Source organism: Microcaecilia unicolor, chromosome 4, assembly GCF_901765095.1.
Source record: "Microcaecilia unicolor chromosome 4, aMicUni1.1, whole genome shotgun sequence".
Classification (NCBI taxonomy): Eukaryota; Metazoa; Chordata; class Amphibia; order Gymnophiona; family Siphonopidae; genus Microcaecilia; species Microcaecilia unicolor.
Genome location: NC_044034.1, coordinates 366808115 through 366830874, shown reverse-complemented (window position 1 = coordinate 366830874; position 22760 = coordinate 366808115). Strand labels below are relative to the sequence as shown.

Here is a 22760-nt window from a genome sequence, read left to right as displayed (position 1 = left end):
TGGTGCACAGATGGACTCACGCTTGCATGCATAACTTATAGAACATGAAAAGTTACGCACATATCTCTGGAAGCACTTACACCAGCTCTACGGCAGGCATATGTGCTTGTGCCTGTATTATAGGCATGCATATACCCAGTTCTGCCAGTACTCTATAAAGGAAAGTAGAATGGGATGTCTATAAATATGTGGATCATTAATAGAATTATCCCCCTCACCACCACACCACACATATGCACTAAAAATGAAGCTAGCATTATTAAAGTGTGCAACTGCATTACACATGCTAATGCTGTTAAATACATCATGAGTAATTAGGTCCCACTACATAAAATGGGGCCTGTGTTCGAATAAAGCAAAGTTACTTACCTGCAGCAGGTGTTGTCCAAGGACAGCAACCTAAGAATTCTCATAGATGGGCGATTCAGCCTGGTGTGGACACTGACTAGTGAGAAGATTGTAGAAGTTTTTAGAAGTGTCACACCGCGCGTGCATTGGTGCCTTCCCGCCTGACGTGCGAGCATGGGTCCCTCAGTCAGGTAATATGGCTAAAGAATTCAACTCCAAGGGGAGGTGGTAGGGTTTGTGAGAATACTTGGCCTGGTGTCCTCGGAGAACACCTGCTCAGGTGAGTAACTTCGCTTTCTCCGAGGACAAGCAAGCCAGTTGTATTCTCAAAGATGGGAATCCCTAGCTATCAGGCTCACCAAAAACAACAGAGTGGATCAAATTGAAAGGGGGTTTGCGCTATATGTTAAAGAGGGAATTGAGTCAAACAAACGAAACATTCTACATGAAACAGATAACAGCGATGAATCCTTATGGATAGAAATTCTATCTGTGAAGGGAAGGAGTATACTAGTAGGGCTGTACTACCATCCGCCAGGACAGAACTAACAGACAGATGAAGAAGTGTTTACAGAAATTAGGAAAGCTGGCAAATTGGGCAACAGTGTAATAATGGGTGATTTCAATTACTACACTTCCAAGGAATCTGTAGAATACTAATCACACATCAAAAAATATCGAATTCTACATAAATGATCTGTATCAGAAGGATCGCCCAAATCTTTAAAAGTGGAGAAAAAAGACCTCAGTGAACAAAAGGAGACACACCTACCTGTAAGGCAAGCCTTCAAAATATAGGTGGCTCACAATAATCATCTATCATTACAAAAAACTCCACAGTTATATCTGGACAAAAGCTGTCCTTGTAAGCCAACTACTCTTACTGATGCCCGACTGTGAGTGGAGAGGTGGGTTAAGAAAGAGGGAAGATGTCAGACAGAGAGGGAAAAATGACCCACAGATAAGACAACCCTGTTTCAATGAGGCCATTTTAAAGTCTTTCTCAACTTATACATGAGTATATATGATATATCTGATGATTTAAACTGGCAAACAGATAAGACAATGGAAAAAGCAAGAAGGAGGTAATAGTGTCTCTGCAGAAGTCTCTTGTGAAACCTCAGAATACTGAATACAATTCTGGACACTCAGCTTCAGAAAGAAATAAACAGAATGAAGTAGGTCAAATACTAAAGGGGCTACTAAAATGGTCAGTGGTCTTTATTATAGTGCATACAACGACAGACTTAAAGATCTCAATATGTGTCCTTTTGAAGAAAGGCGGTGTGGGGGGGGGGGGGGGGGGGAGAACTATGATAGAGATGTTTAACTAGCTCTGTGGTATAGAGGCACATAATGCAGGCCTCAGGGGTACTCAGGCAAAGGCAGTGGAACGGGCTGAACCACTGGGAACATGTCCTAGCCAATATTTTGCCCAAAACAGCATCAGAAATTAGAGAGCTTGGGGATGGGGATGAGAATTGTTTTTTTCAGGGGGGGGGGGGGGAGAGAGATTTTTGGCCCCTCCAACAAAATAGATGTGATGCTGCCTCTGGACTCAGTAATCTATAGAAATACTTCTTTGCAGAAGGGGTATGTGGAACACAGTACAATGGATGTTGTGGAGATGAGGATGCTATCAGAATTTTAAAAAGCATGGGACAAGCACCAAGGATCTCTGAGTGAGAGACAAGGAACATAGCATAAGAATAGCCACATTGGGTCAGGCCAATGGTCCATCTATCCCAATATACTGCTTCCAACACTGGCCAATCCAGGTCACAAGTACCTGACAGAAACCCAATTAGTAGCAACATTCCATGCTAGCAATCCCGGGGCAAGCAGTGGCTTCCCCATGTCCATCTCAGCTGTAGAGCTGAGCAGTTGGTATGGACACGTAGACTATACTGATCCCATATGGTCTTTTTCTGCATCTCTATGACTTCTCATCTAAATCATGACAGCGCACAAAAGCACAGGCTGAACTAAACTTTCCTTTAAAGCAAACAGCGCTTTTACATTCAGTAATGATTTAAGACAATTTATTTTGTATTTGGATGTTTCCTGAAGTAAATGAGTATGTACCGTAGGCATTTTTATAGCAGTTCAGCTTTTCATTAAAAGTGCTCTACTCCTGGAAAAAAATGGCCCTGAGTGTTGTAAATGTGTTAGATTCACTCTGACAAGAACATAGATCTATATAAACCATAAATATATTTACTATGCAAAACTAAAGCTGGCATAAAATCTTTTCTTATATAGACTGATCTTAACCAATGATTTAATTGTGCTGAGACACCAAATTAAAGTAGACTGCCTTCAATTCAGTTCTCTATTAACCTGCTTTCCCAAATAAGTGGTTCTCTTATAATCCCAGAGATGTCAGCTCTGCGAGTACAAGGGGTGCTTTTAACATCATCAGAATTGAACAAACACCTTCACTGTGTTGAGTTTAGCATCCCCCAATGTAGATAGAATGTATTTGGATACAGGCAGCAGATGATGTTTTGTATATTCCTGAGAATCTAGCATGTGATGTTTTTGTTCTTTCCTGAGAAAGTAGCAGAATAGCAGGTGATGTTTGTACATTCCTGAGCAGGTTCACGAGCTGTTCATGTAGAGTTGTTCTTGTAAGCAATGCATGATCATGGTTGTGTAAGCAAAATGTAACCAATAGTAATGATAATACATGTAATATCCATGAATATTCATAGAGTATATAAGAAGGGGATTGACTCCCAAATAAAGAGTTTTTTGCCCAGACACACGAGAGGAGAGTTATTTTGCAACATCTGGTGATCCCCGACGTGATCGGTGAAAACGTGACGTACTTACTACGACTGGAACAGTCAGCGCGCCATTCCTTCTACGGAACACTGTAAGTATGGGGGGAAATTTAACATCATCACATAAACAACATGCACAGGAGCTATATACTATAACGCAAAGATATGGTTCCTCCCGAAATCCAATAACTCTTAAAGATATAGAGCGTTTAATTGAGGAAATAGTTTGTCAATGTCCCTGGTATCCAGAGAAGGGATCATTCGATCCTCAAACATGGGAAAAGATAGGGCAGCAGTTTCGTTTAGAGCCTAGAGTTTCGACTCCTATATTATTGACTTGGAGAGAGATATATTCTACTATAGTAATTCTCTCTTCTGGATTGACAGGCATTACTAACGAAAATATATCCAACAAATTGCCAGGCAAGACCTGGTCTCTTTTACCTCCCGCGACTCTTGGACCTACACCTTCTCCTCCTTCTTGTCGGCTGGCCACCGATATGGGAAGGGAAGAGCAAAACAAAACTCCTGACTTTATTACTACTACCCCTAATAAACCAATTGAAAATATCCAAAACAACAACGCTAATGATAGCGTTATTATTACCAAAACACCAAAGAGCGTAGAACGACCTAGTTTAATTCAATTAGGTATACAGCAAGCACGAAAAAATGGTGAATTCATTTGGAACGATGATCTATGGGATAATTCGGAACCTAATCCTAATTTATACCCAGTTACTAGAACTACAACAATAGAGGCAGGGAACGAAACACATCATGCAGAATGGACTGCTCTACCTTATCAAGTTTTGAGAGAATTACGTAGAGCTATCGTAGAATCAGGTTTAAAAAGTTCATTTGTTCAAGGCATGATAGAAGGGATTAGTAACGGTTACTTAATGACTCCAAAAGATTGGAAAGACCTTTTCCGTATGCTGTTAACTCCTGCGCAATATGTAGTGTGGGATAATGAATATAAGCAAGCAGCACAACTTATCACTGGGACTAATTTGGTGCCTGATCAAATTTATGGATCGGGACCATTTTCAACCCTTGATATGCAAATTCAACAAAACGATACCTGTTTTCAAGCCATAGGCACTTGTATCTTGCGAGCATTTAAAAGAACACCAGAAGGGAATAAACCAACAAAATCTTTTGCATCAATTAAACAGGGTGCAACCGAATCTTACCTTCAATTTGTTAATCGATTGCAGGAAGCTGTAACTAGGCAAATTGATAATCTTGATGCGCAAACAGAGTTATTGATTAAATTAGCCCAAGAAAATGCAAATTCAGATTGCAAAAAGGCATTGCAGACTGTAGCTCATCGCCCAGGAATTACTTTAGCAGATTTATTGAGCGCATGTGCAGATGTGGGGACTCATGGTTATTCTATGAATTTGTTAGCAGGAGCTATACAAAAAGGTAATAAGCCACAGGGGACGTGTTTTAATTGTAAGAAACCAGGACATTTTCGAGCTCAGTGTAGAGCCCCAGGAGGGGGTGCCAACTTTGCAAAAGGACCTTCTCGACCTTCTCGAAAATGTCCTCGATGTCAAAAAGGATATCATTGGGCCAATCAATGTCGCTCTAATCCAATTAATTCCACACCGCCACCCCCAAAAAACTTTGCTCCGGGTTAACTCCTAACCTCGGTCCAAAGGGAGTGCAAGGGTCTTTTGCTCATAGTACTACTGCTACACAAGGTAGTGCAGGAATTGACCTTATTGCAGCGGAATGTAAAACTGCCATCTTACCTCATGAAGTTTTGGTATATAATACTACCTTTAAAGGACCCATTCCAGCGGCTACTGTAGGTTTAGTATTACCTCGCTCCTCTGCATCGAAGGCAGGTATTCATGTTATCCCTGGAGTTATTGATGCTGATTACACAGGCATTGTTAAAATTCAAGTATGGTCCTCATCACCTTTAACAATTTCTCCCGGGGACTCGTGGGCACAATTAATTATTTTACCATATTTTACAGCACCTATTCCTTCTACTGTCTCTCGTACAGGGGGCTTTGGATCTACGCGACAGGTAAGTGCAGTTTTAAAACCGGTTTCTAATGCACGACCCACTGCTCAATTTTTATTGCAACAAAAGCCCTTTGTTGGTATATTAGATACCGGGGCGGATGTTTCTGTCATAGCTTATAAACAATGGCCTGTGGAATGGCCCATTGAAGATACTTCACATGTGACAGGAATAGGGGGAACTCAGTCAGCCTCCCAAAGTTCTCAATGGTTATCTATTACATATCCTAACGATACCAAGGTTCTAGGACATATTAAGCCCTGTATTTTACAAGTACCCTTTAATTTATGGGGTCGTGACCTTTTGGAACAATTAGATGCATCATTGATCCTACCTGATTAACAGTTCATAAATATGTCTTTTTCTCTTCCTTTGGAATGGAAAACTGACAAACCTGTTTGGGTAGAGCAGTGGCCGATTACCAGAGAAAAACTGTTGATTTTACATCAATTGGTGGAAGAACAATTACAATTAAATCACATTGAGCCTACCAATTCTCCATATAATACTCCGGTATTTGTGATCAAGAAAAAATCCGGAAAATGGAGATTTTTACATGACCTACGAGCTATTAATGCGATTTTAGAACCAATGGGCCCGTTACAATGTGGTATTCCAAATCCTAATTTGATTCCTTATGATTATCAATTAGCTATTATAGATCTGAAGGATTGTTTTTTTTCAATTCCTCTCCAGGAAAAAGATTATAAATACTTTGCTTTTACTGTACCTGTTTACAATAATGCACACCCTACTACTAGGTATTGTTGGAAAGTTTTGCCCCAGGGAATGTTAAATTCACCCACTATTTGTCAATACTATGTTCATCAAGCCTTGCAACCATTTCGTGCCTATTTCCCTCAACTTTTGGTATATCATTATATGGATGATATACTAATTGCAGGGATAACTCTTCCCCCTTCTTGGAAATCTACTTTAATTTCTATCTTGGCCTCCTCAGGATTAACAATTGCCTCAGAGAAGGTTCAAGAAAAGGAACCCTATGTATATCTAGGTTTCCGTATGACTAAAGCTGCAGCCCAACCTGTCGCTCCTCATCTCAATTTACAGTCTCCCACGACATTACATCAATTACAAGAGATTTTAGGAAATCTCAATTGGTTACGTCCCTACTTGAAACTTCCTACAGAATTTTTACAACCCCTGTTTCTCGCATTAAAAGGTCATAAAACACCTGCTGAATTAATTACACTCACTGCATCGCAACAAACAATTCTGTCACAATTGGATCAAATCTTACAAACAAAATGGACAGATAGACGAGATGCATTTGCCCTTTTTTGTTTTTGCGTTCTCAAAGACCCCACCCACCGACAACCGTTTGGTGTCTTATATCAAGATACAACTCCTCCGAAATTGATAGAATGGGTCTATTTACAGAATACTCTCCATTCTACTATTACACAATGGCCCCAGCAACTAGCCTTGCTGATTACTAAAGCTCGAGAGCGAGCAACATTCATGACTGGTTTCGACATTCTTAAACTCATCATTCCTCATTCTTTGTGGCAGTGGGAAAAAATGATTCAGTTCTCCGACGACTTGCAATTTATTTTAGCCACTTATGTTGGTATTATAGATTGCCACTATCCTAAAGACCCTCGCATACAGGGCACATCCATTTTGCCAATCACTCTTCATGATCCCATTTCTTTACGTCCACTCCCTACTGCTCTCACCGTCTTTACAGATGGTAGTCCCACTCGTGGGGTGGTTACTTGGTACAATCTGAACAAATGGCACGTCAAATTTACCTCTCCACAAACCTCTGCTCAACGTTCAGAGCTTGCTGCCATCATCCTGGCTCTTTCTTTATTTTCAGATCAACCACTGAATCTTATTGTTGACAGTCAATATTGTGCTAATCTTGTCCGTCGCATGCCCGACAGTTATGTATCATTCAAAATGGATGCCTCTTTTTATGCTTTACTGTTAACCCTCCAAGGTTACTTGGAGAATCGCCTTTCTTCTCTCTTTATAGGTCATATCCGCAGTCATCAACCTTTTCCTGGTGGTCTGTCTGAAGGGAATGCTCGAGCGGATCGCCATCTTCATTTTTTCTCCACAGCACACTGCAGTCATGAACTTCATCATCAAAATGCACCTAGCCTAGCTCGCCAGTTTCAAATTTCTTTAGAAGAAGCTAGAGCTATTATCAAAAATTGTCCACAATGTTCCTTTTCAGCTCCTACTACCTTTTTTCCTGGAGTTAATCCTCGTGGTCTGGAAGTTAATAGCCTCTGGCAAATGGACGTTACTCACTTTCCCCCTTTTGGTCAATGGTCTAAGCTTCATGTGGTTGTTGATACTCATTCTGGATTTTTGTGGGTCACTGCACAAAAAGGGGAAACTACATCTCATGTCCGCTCTCATCTTCTCCAAGCTTTTGCGGTCATGGGTGTTCCTAAAACTCTCAAGACAGACAATGCCCCTGCTTATACTTCCACCTCCTTACAGGAGTTCCTGACCCTCTGGCATATTGAGCACCTTTTTGGTATCCCCTATAACTCCACTGGTCAAGCTATTGTTGAACGTGCTAATCGCACACTGAAAACTGCTTTAAGTAATCTGACTACAAAAAAAGACGGTATTCTCCGTCATAGAGTAAGCATTGATGAATGCTTAGCACAAATCCTTTACACACTGAATCATCTCAATCTCATCAATAATCCTGCTACAAAAACTTTTTCTTCCAGATTTGAACAACATTTTCGTACTCCTGCCCCACCTTTATCTCGTCCTTTGGTCATATACCGACAACTACCTTCTGATCAGTGGAGTTCCCCTGTGCCTCTCCTTACCTGGGGTCGTGGTTACGCTGCTGTTCAAACAGATTCTGGCCCGGTGTGGATTCCAGCAAAGTGGGTGAAACCTCATGTCGTGGCATCAAGGTCTTCACAACCCAATTCCCAATTTCACACTCACCCTTCAAGGACCGCAGATGCAAACACGCAAACGGTCAGTGACTCGTCAACCTAATGCTCCTGTTACTTGGGGACAAATTAAAGCCTTGAGTCAACAAGCTACAGAGACTTTAGAAAAAGCTCATATTGAAAAGACTGATGATAACTTCGTAGTGGCTATTATTGCAGCGCTTAATGCTAATTCCATTACATTGCTTCTACTGTGTTGTTGTTTGTACATACCTTGTGGACAGTCACAATTACTTCCCACAAAAAATATTTGGGAAGCGTTTGCAATTTCACTGAACCAAACTGATTTCTGTCTTTCTCATCAAAAGGCAGTTGGAGAAGTTTTGGCAACTTGCCTGATTCCAGTATGTCATGATCCTAAAGATATGCAAAATGATACTTGGTTTTATTCACAGCTTCCTGTTAATTCATCCTATCGAAATGCTTCTTATGAATACCATAATTGGGGAACACAAACCCTGTTGCCGCCTACTTTGGCAATGCATGTGAGAACCAATCAAATAGCTAGTATCAATATGACATGTGCTCGTATGGTTAATTGTACCCGATCAAATTGTGTTAATTTTGGACCAACTTTGTTAAATTGTAGCTCCTACGAAAATGTTTCATATATTTATAAATTTACTCATTTACCCCCTGGCTGGTTTTGGTCATGTGGAATGTATACCTTTAATTATATTCCAGCTAATATATCTGATGGTACTACATGCTGTCTAAGTCGACTCACTATGGTACTTCCCAGTAAACATATTTTATTTTCTAACTCCTCACATATGCGATCCAAGCGTATGACCCTTGCTGCCAATTGCAATGATAATGTTAAATTTCTGAGTCAAACTGAATATCTGGCACTTGCATTTTCATTAATAGGTGTCCCTGCATTGGCAGCGGCAAATGCAAAAAATATTCGTGAATTAGCCTGTTGGGCAATTAAATCAATCAATGCAACCTCCACTGCTATTAGTTTACTTAATGCTGAGCAACAGCAATTACGTCATGGAGTTTTACAAAATCGAGCAGCCATTGATTATCTTTTATTACTTAACCATCATGGTTGCGAAGAGTTTCAGGACATGTGCTGTTTTAATTTATCTGACAATTCAAAGGCCATTGACAAACAATTAGCTTTCCTACGGAATTTAACTACTCATATTACTATTCATAATAACCTACTCTCTGATGTATGGGATCAATTGTGGCAATGGATCCCTTGGACCTGGCTCCGCCCTATTATCCAGTATTTAGTCATTGGTATTTTTGTTTTCACTATTTTTTGCTGTTGTATACAATGCATTCCTAACCTTTTTTCTTTATGTTTTCCTCGTCCATTCGCTCCAACACGTCACTCTGCTCAATATGTTTATAAGCTATTACAAACATCTCCACCTCCATCTCCAGCTGGCACACCACGGAGATTTCATTAAAAAAAAAAAAAAAAAAAAAAAAAAAAAAGGTGGAGATGTAGATAAAATGTATTTGGATACAGGCAGCAGATGATGTTTTGTATATTCCTGAGAATCTAGCATGTGATGTTTTTGTTCTTTCCTGAGAAAGTAGCAGAATAGCAGGTGATGTTTGTACATTCCTGAGCAGGTTCACGAGCTGTTCATGTAGAGTTGTTCTTGTAAGCAATGCATGATCATGGTTGTGTAAGCAAAATGTAACCAATAGTAATGATAATACATGTAATATCCATGAATATTCATAGAGTATATAAGAAGGGGATTGACTCCCAAATAAAGAGTTTTTTGCCCAGACACACGAGAGGAGAGTTATTTTGCAACACCCCAATCATTTTGAAAAGCTGGCTCCCATCCCTCCCACCCTGGTGGCAGAAAAATACTTCAAAGAACTGAGAGGAGGTAGAACAAGTTAACATAATGGATTGTTTACTCTTTCAAAAAGTACAAAGACTAAGAGGTAGATGCACTAAACGTTTTTCATCGTTAAATGAGCCCTCAGGGAAGAATTTCCTATCCTTTCCATGCACTTAAGCCTATTTTCCGACGACAGTAGCAGCTAACGAAAACGGAATGGAGATGAGCAATTAGTGTGAAAACCCCATTGAAACGACATGCACTAACCTTTTCCGATTGCCTTTACGCAGGAAAAAGGCAGGAAAACTAACGAGAGGTCTGGACCTCTCGTTAGGACAGCTCCGTGGCAGGAAAAAGTGTTAAGTGAAAAAATAAACAAACTTTGAGCCAATCCCAGCGCATTAGCAGAGCTAAAAGCGCTGTGATTGGTCCAAGGACCTCAGAAAACACAAAAAAAAATAAAAATAAAAAAAGGATCGGGAGGGGGCAAGGGCGCTCATCAGGAGCGTCCTGTACGGACGGCCTTGCCCCCCCCCCCCCCCGCTGCTCCCCACTTTCCGCCGCTCCCCCCACCCCGAAAAAGCAAAATTCTAGAAGCCCCTGCCCCCCTCCCTTCCTCACTACTCTCTCACCTCAGCTCCGCCTCCCGACATCCTCCATCCGTGCCCCGCCCCCTTTTGGGGTCGTCGCCGCCATTCCCCTCCTCCATCGGGCCCCCCTTCCTCTTACCGGGCCCGTGCAGCGCCTCTCTCCTCTGTCCGAAGGCGCTGCACGGGCAAGAAGAAAGCTGAATCAGCTGATGCCTGCCTTCGCGATGGCGCGTCTTTCTTCTGCTGCGCCCGCCCCTGTCTGACGTCAGTAACCTACGTAGGTTACTGACGTCAGACAGGGGCGGGCCCAGGAGGAGAAAGACGCTCTATCGAAGCTAGGCGAAGGCAGGCATCAGCTGATTCAGCTTTCTTCTTGCCCGTGCAGCGCCTTCGGACAGAGGAGAGAGGCGCTGCACGGGCCCGATAAGAGGAAGGGGGGCCCGATGGAGGAGGGGAATGGCGGCGACGACCCCAAAAGGGGGCGGGGCACGGACGGAGGATGTCGGGAGGCGGAGCTGAGGTGAGAGAGTAGTGAGGAAGGGAGGGGGGCAGGGGCTTCTAGAAGTTTGCTTTTTCGGGGTGGGGGGAGCGGCGGAAAGTGGGGAGGGGGCAGGGGCTGCTAGAATTTTGCTTTTTCGGGGTGGGGGGAGCGGCGGAAAGTGGGGAGCAGCGGGGGGGGGGGGCAAGGCCGTCAGTACAGGACGCTCCTGATGAGCGCCCTTGCCCCCTCCCGACCCTTTTTTTTTATTTTTGTTTTTATTTGGGAGCCATGTGCTTGCGATTTGACTGTGTTTTGACTGTTTGTGGCATGCGCAGAGCAGCTAACATAACGCTTGGCTGCTCTGCGCATGATTTGGGGGCCGATTAACGATGTGTATTGTGATTCTTTGATACATTGTACGTTTCACTACCAATCTCAGCATGTGTGACTTTTTTTTTTGGTGCATTTTTCGTTATTTTAAAATCGTTAGGGACTTTAACGATTTAGATTTTTTTACGTTTGGTTGCTGCATCTGCCTCTAAGAGACAGGCAGTGAAGTTACATGGTAATACTTTTAAAACATATGAGAAGATATTTTTTCACTCAACGCATTGTTAAGCAATGAAACTTGTTGCCGGAGGATGTGGTTACCGCGATTAATGTGTCTGGGTTTAAAAAAAAAGGTTTGGACGAGTTCCTGGAGGAAAAGTCTTTGAACTACTGTTAAGGCAAATTTTTTTTGTTTTGTTTAATTTCCCATGATGTTTAAGGGACTTTTCATTTTAGTTCTTTTTTTTTTCTTTTACTTTATTGAGGGGCTATGTCATCAATACTGTATATTACTGAGCCACAGAGAGGGATATTCTATAACGGTGTATGGCTATTTCATCACCTGACGGTTCATCGCTGACGCACTTCATCACGTATTCAAGCTAGATGTATTCAAATTATATGCACAGAAAATTTGCAGCAAATGGGGGAGGGGTGCCAGCCTGTTCGTTTGCACCTAAATATGAGTCTTGCTAAAACTTTGTAGGCTCACATTTATGCACGGAAGATCATCATTTTCATTACCTTAGGAAAAGGAAATGGGACTTGACATACTGCCTTTCTGTGGGGTTTTTTGCAACTACATTAAAGCAGTTTATATGGTATATACAGGTACTTATTTGTACCTGGAGCAATGGAGGGTTAAGTGACTTGTCCAGAGTCACAAGGAGCTGCAGTGGGAATCGAACCCAGTTCCCCAGGATCAAAGTCCACTGCACTAACCACTAGGCTACTCCTCCACTAGCAACATTCCATGTAGAAGCCTGCCCTTGCAGATCAGCAACGTGGTCGCGCAGGCTTCTGTTTCTGTGAGTCTGACATCCTGCACGTACGTGCAGGACGTCAGACTCACAGAAACAGAAGCCTGTGCGGCCGCGTTGCTGATCTGCAAGGGCAAGCTTCTACATGAAATGTTGCTAGTGGAATAGCAACATTAATATTCCATGTAGAATCTCAAATAGGAAAAGGGAAATGGGAGTTGATATACCACCTTTCTGAGGTTTTTGCAACTACATTCAAAGCGGTTTACATATATTCAGGTACTTATTTTGTACCAGGGGCAATGGAGGGTTAAGTGACTTGCCCAGAGTCACAAGGAGCTGCAGTGGGAATGGAACTCAGTTCCCCAGGATCAAGGTCCACTGCTCTAACCACTAGGCTACTCCTCAACTCATTCCACCAATAAGAGTCAACCTCATCAGTGATGTCACAATGGCTTGATTGCCCGATACTTGGCTCACTTCTGATATTGTGATGTCATAAGGGAAAGGGGGAAATGGGACTTGATATACCGCCTTTCTGAGGTTTTTGCAACTACATTCAAAGCGGTTTACATATATTCAGGTACTTATTTGTACCTGGGGCAATAGAGGGTTAAGTGACTTGCCCAGAGTCACAAGGAGCTGCAGTTCCCAGGATCAAAGTCTGCTGCACTAACCACTAGGCTATTCCCCCACTCAGTCTGCTTCATCATGTAACACCTCACCACTGCAGACATTTTATCACACAACACAGTTCAGGCTAAATGCTTTCAAACTATATGTGTGGAAAACGTGCAGCAAATGCTGGTAATCGCAGTTTCAGGGGAAATGGGACATGCCAGCACACAGTGGCATCTGTCCTTCTGCAACTAAACACCCCTGATTCTCTTTCCTGTTTTATTTACACAGTTCTCCAAGATGCCACCTCTACTCCTCTCCTAATCTCATTCCCATCCTCCCCAACCCAACTGCGATATGTGTCTGCCAGTGATGAACTGTTGCGGTTTTGACCTTTCATCACCTTTAGTGCACAAGCTTTCCACGCATATTCATTGTGTGTTATGTGAAATGTGGTACTTTAAATATAAATATCTTTGCTCAATTTGCCTCGACTCCTGCTGGCCTTTAGAAAAAGAAAAGCACAGAACCCAACTGGCACCATCCAGAGTGTCTTAAGTGCATTATATATAGCTTCTTGGATGTTTTCATTGTGTTTCATTTATATATAAGCACAGCTTTTGAAATTATCTGACCGAGTATTTGTTTTATTTTATGTCGTAAGTTGGTTTGGGGAGTTCCATTTCTGGAATGGCATCACATAAATTTGAGATAAATGAAAAAAAATGCTAACACAATAGAAAGGATTAGATGTGCATCTTGAAATTTATAGAAAGAAATAGATATTTCTATATCTTCAGATCAAATAAGACTCCTTCAGACAATTTAATGCAGATCTAAGCGTCATTAAATATTTATTAGCCATCACCTTTGCATAATTGATGTCAATTAGCTTGTATAATTGAACCCTGCTGAAAGTTTCACTGGGTAGTAGATACCTTGTCCGCTTTAATTAACTTTTGCCTAAATCTGTCTTGCAGTATAGAGGAAAACCTGTCATGTATGATAATTCCATAAAAGGTGGAAGATGCTCTTCGTGCTAATAGATATTTGTGAACTCTTTACCAAGAACAAATTAAATTAGCCAATGTTTTCTGCTTACTTTGGTGATCCTCCGATCGTAAACCTCACTGAAGCACTGAATCTTAAATAACACGTTAGCACAACTAAATATTGCGAAACCAGCATCTGGGATGCAAGATCAACAGCAGGGTGATACGCGAAACAACAGACAGCAGCTACAGGATAGGAACCAAGTGTGATCATGTAATAACACGAGTCTGAAGAAAAGATACAAAGCAAAAGAAAATTCCGACAAAAATAGGCACACTCAAATTAACATCTCAAATTAACATTTTAGTGGGGTAAAAGCAGCAGGGGCATAGCCAGATACCCAATTTTGGGTGAGCCTGGGCCCAACATGGGTGGACAGAAGAACTCTGCCTTGACCCACAAGTGATTTGGTCTCTCCCTATCTCGCCTGCATGCCATATGGTCTCTCAAACATCCCCCCTCCCCCGAATACCTTTTAAATAGCAGATTTTCACCGGCAGCGAGCAGCAACTAATACACACTGCTCATGTTGGCCCCACAGCCTTCCCACTGATGCAACTTCCTGTTTCCACATAGGCGGGAATACATCAGAGGGAAGGATGTGGGGACGGTGAAACCAGTATGTATCAGTCGCTGCTCGCTGCAGGTGAAGATCTGATATTTGCCATGGTATGCAGGAGAGACGGTTGTTAGGCGTTTTTGGCTGGTGGGGCTTGGGGATCTCTGCCAGCCACATCATAGGTGTGCTGCTACTGGGTGGGCCTGAGCCCAAAGTGCCATCCGGGCCCACCCTTGGCTACACCACTGAAAAGCAGTATTGGATTTGTATAGACAACCTGTCCCTGTTGTTCATGTTAGCCTAAGCTGCTATTTTTGATAGGATAAAATGTATGATGTCAGAATTTTAAAAAAAAAATATATATATATATTATTTATTCGTTCTTGTACCCCACGATTATCCAAAAACAAGTTTCGGTTCAATGTGGCTTACAATCAACAGTTATGAGACATTACAATGATGCATTACAGAAATATGGAGTAGCGTGGACTAATATTATCTTATTTAAAGGGGCATAATCGAACGTCTATCTCCATGGGCGTTTATCTCCGAGAACGGGTCCGTGAAGGGGCGGACCGAACTGTATTTTTGGAAAAAATAGACGTCCATGTTTTATTTGACAATTTGTGAGGTGGGCGTTTTTGTTTTTCAGCGATAACGGAAAATGAAAGCGCCCAGCTCAAAAACGAATAACTCCAAGACATTTATTCGTGGGAGGGGCCAGGATTCGTAGTGCACTGGTCCCCCTCACATGCCAGGACACCAACCGGGCACCCTAGGGGGCACTTCTACAAAAACAAAAAAAGGTAAAAGAGCTCCCAGGTGCATAGCACCCTTCCCTTGTGTGTTGAGCCCCCCAAATCCCCCTCAAAACCCACTGCCCACAAGTCTACACCATTACTATAGCCCTAAGGGGTGAAGGGGGGCACCTACATGTGGGTACAGTGGGTTTGGGGGGGCGGTTTGGAGGGCTCCCATTTACCAGCACAAGTGTAACAGGTGGGGGGGGGGGATGGGCCTGGGTCCACCTGCCTGAAGTCCACTGCACCCCCTAATAACTGCTCCACTGACCTACTGCTGCCAGGGAGGTGGGTATGACATTTGAGGGTGAAAATAAAAAGTTGTGAAACGGCATATTTTGTGATGGGAGGGGGTTTGTGACCACTGGGGGAGTCAGGGGAGGTCATCCCTGATTCCCTCCAGTGGTCATTAGGTCATTTAGGGCACTTATTGGGGCCTTATTCATGGAAAAACAGGGTCCAGGAAAAGTGCCCTAAATTCTCGCTACAAACGCATATTTTTTTTCCATTATCGGCGAAAGGCGCCCATCTCTGATCGGCCGATAACCACGCCCCAGTTCCAGCTTCACCACGCCTTCGACACGCCCCCATCATCTTTGTCCGCATCCGCGACGGAGTGCAGTTGAAAACGTCCAAATTCGGCTTTCGATTATACCGCTTTATTCGTTTTTGTGAGATAAACGTCTATCTCCCGATTTGGGTCGCAATATAGGCGTTTTTCTATTTCGATTATAAGCAGGACAGTTAACCATAAAAATTATTGAAAAGATAGGTTTTTAGTTCTTTTCTGAATTGAAGAGAGTCTGTGATTCTTCTTATTGCTTTGGAATTGAGTTCCACCATTTGGAACTCAAATAACTAAATCAGGCCTTTTCCAGAGAAGGGGACAGGACATGAATTGCGGTTGCTGGGTGGTAGACTTAGGAAATTATTTTCATAGAGAGGGTGGTTGAAGCCTGGAATGCTCAGACAAAACGGGTGACAGATTTCAAAATGGCATGGGATAAACACAGAGAATCTCTAATTAGAAAATGAATAGTACAAAAAAAACCCTCAACTTAAATGGCTGCATGAGTGTGCATATGTCAAGTGATGCTTGGATGGCGATTCCAGCTGTGATGAACTAGGGCTGGTGTTGGGCAGAGTTGCACCGTCTGTGTCCCGTATATGGAAGTCCGGTTTAGGACGGGCTGGAAAGGGCTTCGACAGCAACTCTGGTAGTTGGAACGAAGGACAGGGCTGAGTGGACTTCTATGGTCCATGTTGCAGAAATGCCAAAGTGCCATCTTCAAGGTAAAATCAACAGAAATGGACAAGTATGATTCAAGCTTTTAAGACTCCGTTTTGTCATGGTACCTGTGACAGAACAGTGTGTTTTAAACCTGTAAAAATGCCTTTATTAATTCTTGGAGTGCATTTCTCCAGTTTGGCCAGCAAATAGTGCTGTCATGTTAAAGCTGTCATAGAAAAGTGCATGATGTCCTCTTTTAGTTTCACTTAGTGAAGAAGTGAATCTACAGTACTGTGAGCAGTATACTTTTAAAACTAGTTGACTGGGCTCTGATTGGCCTGGAGTTTGAAATTAATCAGCAGTTGTTGCTGGTTGTTGCTTCAGTCTTAGCCCGGGAGAAAAGAGAGACAGATTTCTTTGCTGAGGCTTGGTGAATTGCATGTCCTGATCTCCCAAGATACTTTCTAGGAAATATACAAATATCTAGTTAATGGTATAATGGATCCATATTTCAGTTATCTGTTATTGTTTGCTGATTGCACATTTTGTTTTTGTTCATTGCTCCAGTGTAACAATAAACCTGTTTAGTTTGTTGACTCTGCCTGACTGGACTGATAAAGAATCCTGGTGGTTTGTGTGTTGGGTCTGTGAGTGTTTTCTGGGAACTGTGGGACCACTGGGAGCGTGGCTCCAGTAACCTAGAAATCACTGGGTATAATTGGAGAGTGGGAGAGTCACCCAGAAGCAGTTGTGACCCAGTCAGTGGGAAGAGGGTGCTAGTGTAGAGCACAAGCGGCAGGTGCAGGCAGACCTGAGCTGTGCTGGGGATAGACCCTCTAAGTGGCTGCAGGGTAACCCCAGGTGGGTGGCTGGGCATTTGTGACAGTACCATACAGACACTGGGTGGCAGGAGGCAGTGCAGAGTGGGGAGTTTAGTATACAACTGTTTTAATGTGGAAATTACTGTAATTAGATACTGTAACATCAAAAGAAGATCCCAAAAACAATAAGGCAAACATGGGATAAAAAAGTAGCAGACTGGTTGTAAATGATAACAGTCTTTGATCACTACACTTGCTCCAAGGTTTTAAAAAACATAAGCCTGACATGGCCATGTTTTGCCAAAGGCTGCTTCAGGGGCAATCGGTTAGCAATCAGTGTTGAATCCAAGCCTCACCAACTGGTACATTCAGCATCTCCAATTCACTATTCAAAAGCTCAGGTACTAACCTACGGGAAAAAGGGACCTGCGGTAACGGTGGGACCCATTTTTCCCGCATGCCAGGGCCCTTTTTCCGCAGACGGTAAAAGTCCCGTTCCTCCCCCCCCCAAACAAAATGGCTACATGGTGAGAGAACTCTCACCGCATGGCCATGCGTGGGGAGCCCTTACCTCCACACATTGAGGTGGTGATGAGGGCTCCTGCGCTAACCTGGCAGTGTGCGGCGATGCCCGATCACTGCTGGGTTAACGCCACGTAAGCCATTTCTGGGGGTTTTATTTTTCCCCCGGAAATGGCACACGCTCAGAGTGGGACTACTGCCGGTGGCTGCGCTGGGCCGGAGGTAGTCCCAGAAGGGCGAGCTGTAAGCCTGCGTTGGGCTTACCGCCGCTCTGTAAAAGGGCCCCTCAATGTTCCAGGCTTGGATTGAACACTGATTGGTAAATGATTGCCCCTGAAGCAGCCTTTGGCGAAATATGGCTTTGTTGGGCATCTGTGAAGGGTAAGTGTATAAACAGGTACTCATTTGTGCATGTGCGTGAATACATAAGAAAGTGGCACGCATATTAGCGACCTAAGCACCATTCTATAAGAATGCGCATAAGCTGCATGCGTCTGGTAGCGCTATACAAATGTTAATAATAATAAGTGCCATAGTACACAAATGCAAGGTGGCGCACATGTGGGCGGGGCACCCAGTTATGCCAGGTCTATGGCTGCTGTAACTGTGGGCAGGGATCAGTATTGGCACCAGTGCTATTTAACATATGTATAAATGATCTGGAAATCGGAACAACAAGTGAGGTGATTAATTTGCAGATGACACAAGATAAGAGTAAATGTAATCTCAGAATCCTCTTGGAATAGAAACAAGATAGTTTCCAATTTCAAGTATTATTTTCTGGCTTTAAAAGTAGCTTCCACAGGATGGATGATGGAACTATGGAACAGTCTTCCAATTCACGAGGAGAAGAAACCTTGCAGAGCTAAATGGCGCCCTCTGCCATTGAAGGGGCTGATTCCATCCCCCTTACACAGTGACCACCTGAGAATGGAGGTGACACCAGAAATGATGCAGCCAGTCTTCCTGCTAGGAAGCAATCACAAGGCAGCCCCTCCTTCAGAACCACGCTCTCTTACACAAGCCTGTGGTATTCAAAAGCAATTAAATGGCCAGGATTGGCACCTGGCCAGGTTAAATGCCTCATAACCAGCTATCTGTAAATTTTCAGTGTTGAAAATTGGCGGTTAGCAGCCAACAGATAGCCAGTTATATAGCACGGTATAACCGGCTATCTGCCAATTTTTAGCACAAGTTTGGCAGCCATATTTGCCCGCATGAATACCAGGCCTATCTTTGGCTGGTTCAAAATTAATCGACCGGTGCTGAATATCGGCTTGGCCGGTTAAGTTTAAACCGGAAAAAATAAACCAGACATTCAAAGCCGGCCACTGGAAATGGCCCGGCATTGAGTATCCGGTCTTAGCGCCGACCACAGGAGTTAGTCAAGGTAACTCCTGTGGTCTGAATATTGGGCCCAAGATCTTCTGACACCACTACGACAGTGGGATAATGGCAGCACAGCATATGAGCACACCCCCTCGCCCTCATACCACTCGTCCTGCCCGCCCTTCTCAGCAGCCCTGAGAAGGGACAGAGAGGAAATTGTAATTCAAGAAGGCCTGAGATAAGGAAGAATAACATTGGAAATACGTTTCCAAGAACACTCTTCACCTTCAGCCTGGAAGAAATGTGCTCATTCTGTGTTCCAACTTCCACCCCTCCTGAACCCAATAATTTGGGGGTGGAAGGGGGGAAATCACTCTTTTCAATCCCTTGTAAGTTTTCTATTTGATACAAAATGCCCTTTCCCAAAGGATCATTTTGAACCTATGAGGAAGGGGCTCAAAACAAGAAAGAAACCACTTGTTTACTCAGAGGCAATGACCCCCTGATAGGTCACCAAAAATGTACACACGTTCCTGATTTGCACACAAAATGTAATAAAATGAGAAAATTAGAGCCAATAATTGGCTTTATAACAAGCAATTATTAGCACTAATCACATTTATTTGGGACTAACGAATGTATGCATGGTACAAACAAGGGGGAGGGGCGTGGAAATGAGAGGGTCATGGGCGTTTTAGTGCAGATCAAGGGCACGGTTCTGAGTTACACGCGAAAGTACAGAAAATGGGTCCTCTGCATGTAAATTTAGGTGTGGGCATTTGTACCACGTTTCCATTGGAGCAAATGGTGGCACCAAAATTTACATGCGACCTGTCCGCTTAAGCAATAACTCTACAAACAGGGGCCGAACTTTAGGCGTGGCTTATAGAATACTGCTTAAGTGCTTTTTATCGGGGCCGATTTCTTTAGGCGATATTTATAGAATCTAGCCCTGAATCGTTAACTTGTGTGGCTAAAGGACTGATTGAGGGGGGGGCCTCTGCTAATTTGAAGTGAGAAGAACAGAGGAAGATCAACAGAAAATCATTTTCACAGAGAGATTCTTACTTGAGAAACATGAGTAGCGTTGAATGCTGCTTATGGAGTTGCAGTACTCTCTCTTTGGGATCAGAGGGCAAGGGCTGGCTGGTGGGAACTCCTGGAAGCATCTGTCCACTCAAATGCAAGAGCATGTCGTAAACAGTTCTCGTCTCTTTGCCAGCAGTCGCTCTTTGTGCATCTGATTTCGTTAGCTGAACTTTGCACACACCACTAGAGGAGGAAAGAGTGTCAATTTACTAATGCAAATCAAAAAGACTTCTGAATGCAAATATTTTCTCAAAGCCTTGACTGTGGAGATCTCATGTAATGATAGAATGATAGCTAGCAAGTAACTTTTATAAGTCTTTTGGTAAACCTTAAACTACTATTTGAAGCCATATGGAGCAATTTTCAAATAACTGCAAAGGATGCAAATCCTCATACCCAAGTGGCTTCTCTCTGAAAATTAGCTTAAACTACATAAGTATTGCCATACTGGGATAGACCAAAGGTCTATTTCCTCTCTGAACACACCACCCGAACTCTCGTCCATGCTCTCATTAACTCTCGCCTTGACTACTGCAACTTACTCCTCACCGGCCTCCCACTTAGCCATCTATCCCCCCTTCAATCTGTTCAGAACTCTGCTGCACGTCTTCTATTCCGCCAGAACCGATATACTCATATCATCCCTCTCCTCATGTCACTTCACTGGCTTCCAATCAGATACCGCATTCAGTTCAAGCTTCTCCTTCTTACCTACAAATGCACTCAGTCTGCTGCCCCTCACTACCTCTCTACCCTCATCTCCCCTTATGTTCCCGCCCGAAACCTCCGTTCACAGGACAAATCCCTCCTTTCAGTACCCTTCTCCACCACCGCCAACTCCAGGCTCCGCTCATTCTGCCTCGCCTCACCCTATGCCTGGAACAACCTTCCCGAGCCCTTACGCCAAGCCCCCTCCCTGCCCATCTTCAAGTCTTTGCTTAAAGCCCACCTCTTCAATGCTGCGTTCGGCACCTAACTCTTTCAGGAAATCCAGACTGCCCCAATTTGACTGCCCCTATCAGACTGACTGTTCACGTGTCCTTTAGATTGTAAGCTCTTTGAGCAGGGACTGTCCTTCTACGTTAGATTGTACAGCGCTGCGTAACCCTAGTAGCGCTTTAGAAATGTTAAGTAGTAGTAGTAGTAGTAGTCCATCAAGCCCAGCATCCTGTTTCCAACAGTGGCCAATCCAGGATACAAATAGCTGGCAAGACCCCAAAAAAGTACAAAACGTTTTATGCTGTTTATCCCAGAAATAAGCAGTGAATTTTCCCCAAAGTCAATTTAATAATGGTCTATGGACTATTCATTTAGGAAGCCGTCCAGACCCTTTTTAAACTCCGCTAAGCTAACCGCCTTTACCACATTCTCACATTCATTATATGAATTTAAACCACGTGAGTTCTTTGCACTAACTATTTTATGCAGGACAGTGAGGAAGACAAGTGTATATGCATTTTTGAAAATGCTACTCATTGTTTTCTTCCCTGACTTAAATATGCCTCTGGGAATACCCTCTAACTCTGCGGCCATGCACACTGAAAAGGTAATTTTCAGACAGAGCAATCTAAGAACATTAATCTGCTGTAACACAGCTAGATAGCTTTGAAAATTGTACTCCCAATTCATATAATTTTCCCATAACAGGTTCAGAGCACCTCCTTTCTTTTGTACAGAATTGGGATCTTTGACAGAGCCAATATACCAGGAAGCCTTTACCTAAAGGATTAAATGAAAACTGTGCCTTTTCTGTAGTAAATGACAGCAGACAAAGGTAGTAAACATAGCAATACTCATTCTGCATCAGTTAAAGGAGGTGAGCCGTTTTTTAGCCATCACTGGCATTACATGTCACAAATAAATAAATTTTTCCTGGATATTCAATGAAGGATTCTTGCGCACTTGTTATTGGCTGGTGGGGATCCCCAAGCTCCACCAGCTGTGGGGGTCCTCCGCTGGCAAGAACAGCTCCGTTTCCTACTTGTTCCAGCACAACGGCACTGTCTACACGCTGCCATTGCGCTGGCCTCCCCCTGCCGCACACACTCAGCATGAGCAAAGGGGTGGGGCAGCGCAGGGTCAGTGCCGCCAGTTGGAGCAAGAAGGAGATGAAGCTGGTGGGGCTTAAGGATCCCCACCAGCTGCAGGTATTTACTGTAAAGCTTTGACTTGATGCCGGGAGGGGGAGGGGCGGTTCTGGAGACTACAGTACATGTGCCCACCAAGTTTGCCCAGTGGCTGGGCTACACTCGGGCACCAGCATTCAATATGTGAGTTTCTGTGACCAGCTCTCTCTTATGCAGTTAAGTGCAATATTCAGCAACTAACTGCATAAAGATAGGACTGACTTTTATGGGGTCCGAATTGACCACGTAACTTAGGCAGTTAAGTGTTATCAGCCTTAACCA

The 22760-nt window shown here is 43.3% G+C and overlaps 1 protein-coding gene across 1 annotated transcript in view; it reads right to left on the bottom strand.

The window, feature by feature from the left end:
• CFAP47 (cilia and flagella associated protein 47) overlaps positions 1-22760 on the bottom strand; it is a 1083264-nt gene that overhangs the window by 734396 nt on the left and 326108 nt on the right. Inside the window, 1 exon segment of the mRNA XM_030202357.1 lies at positions 20332-20535. Within this exon segment, the coding sequence (XP_030058217.1) occupies positions 20332-20535 (204 nt within the window).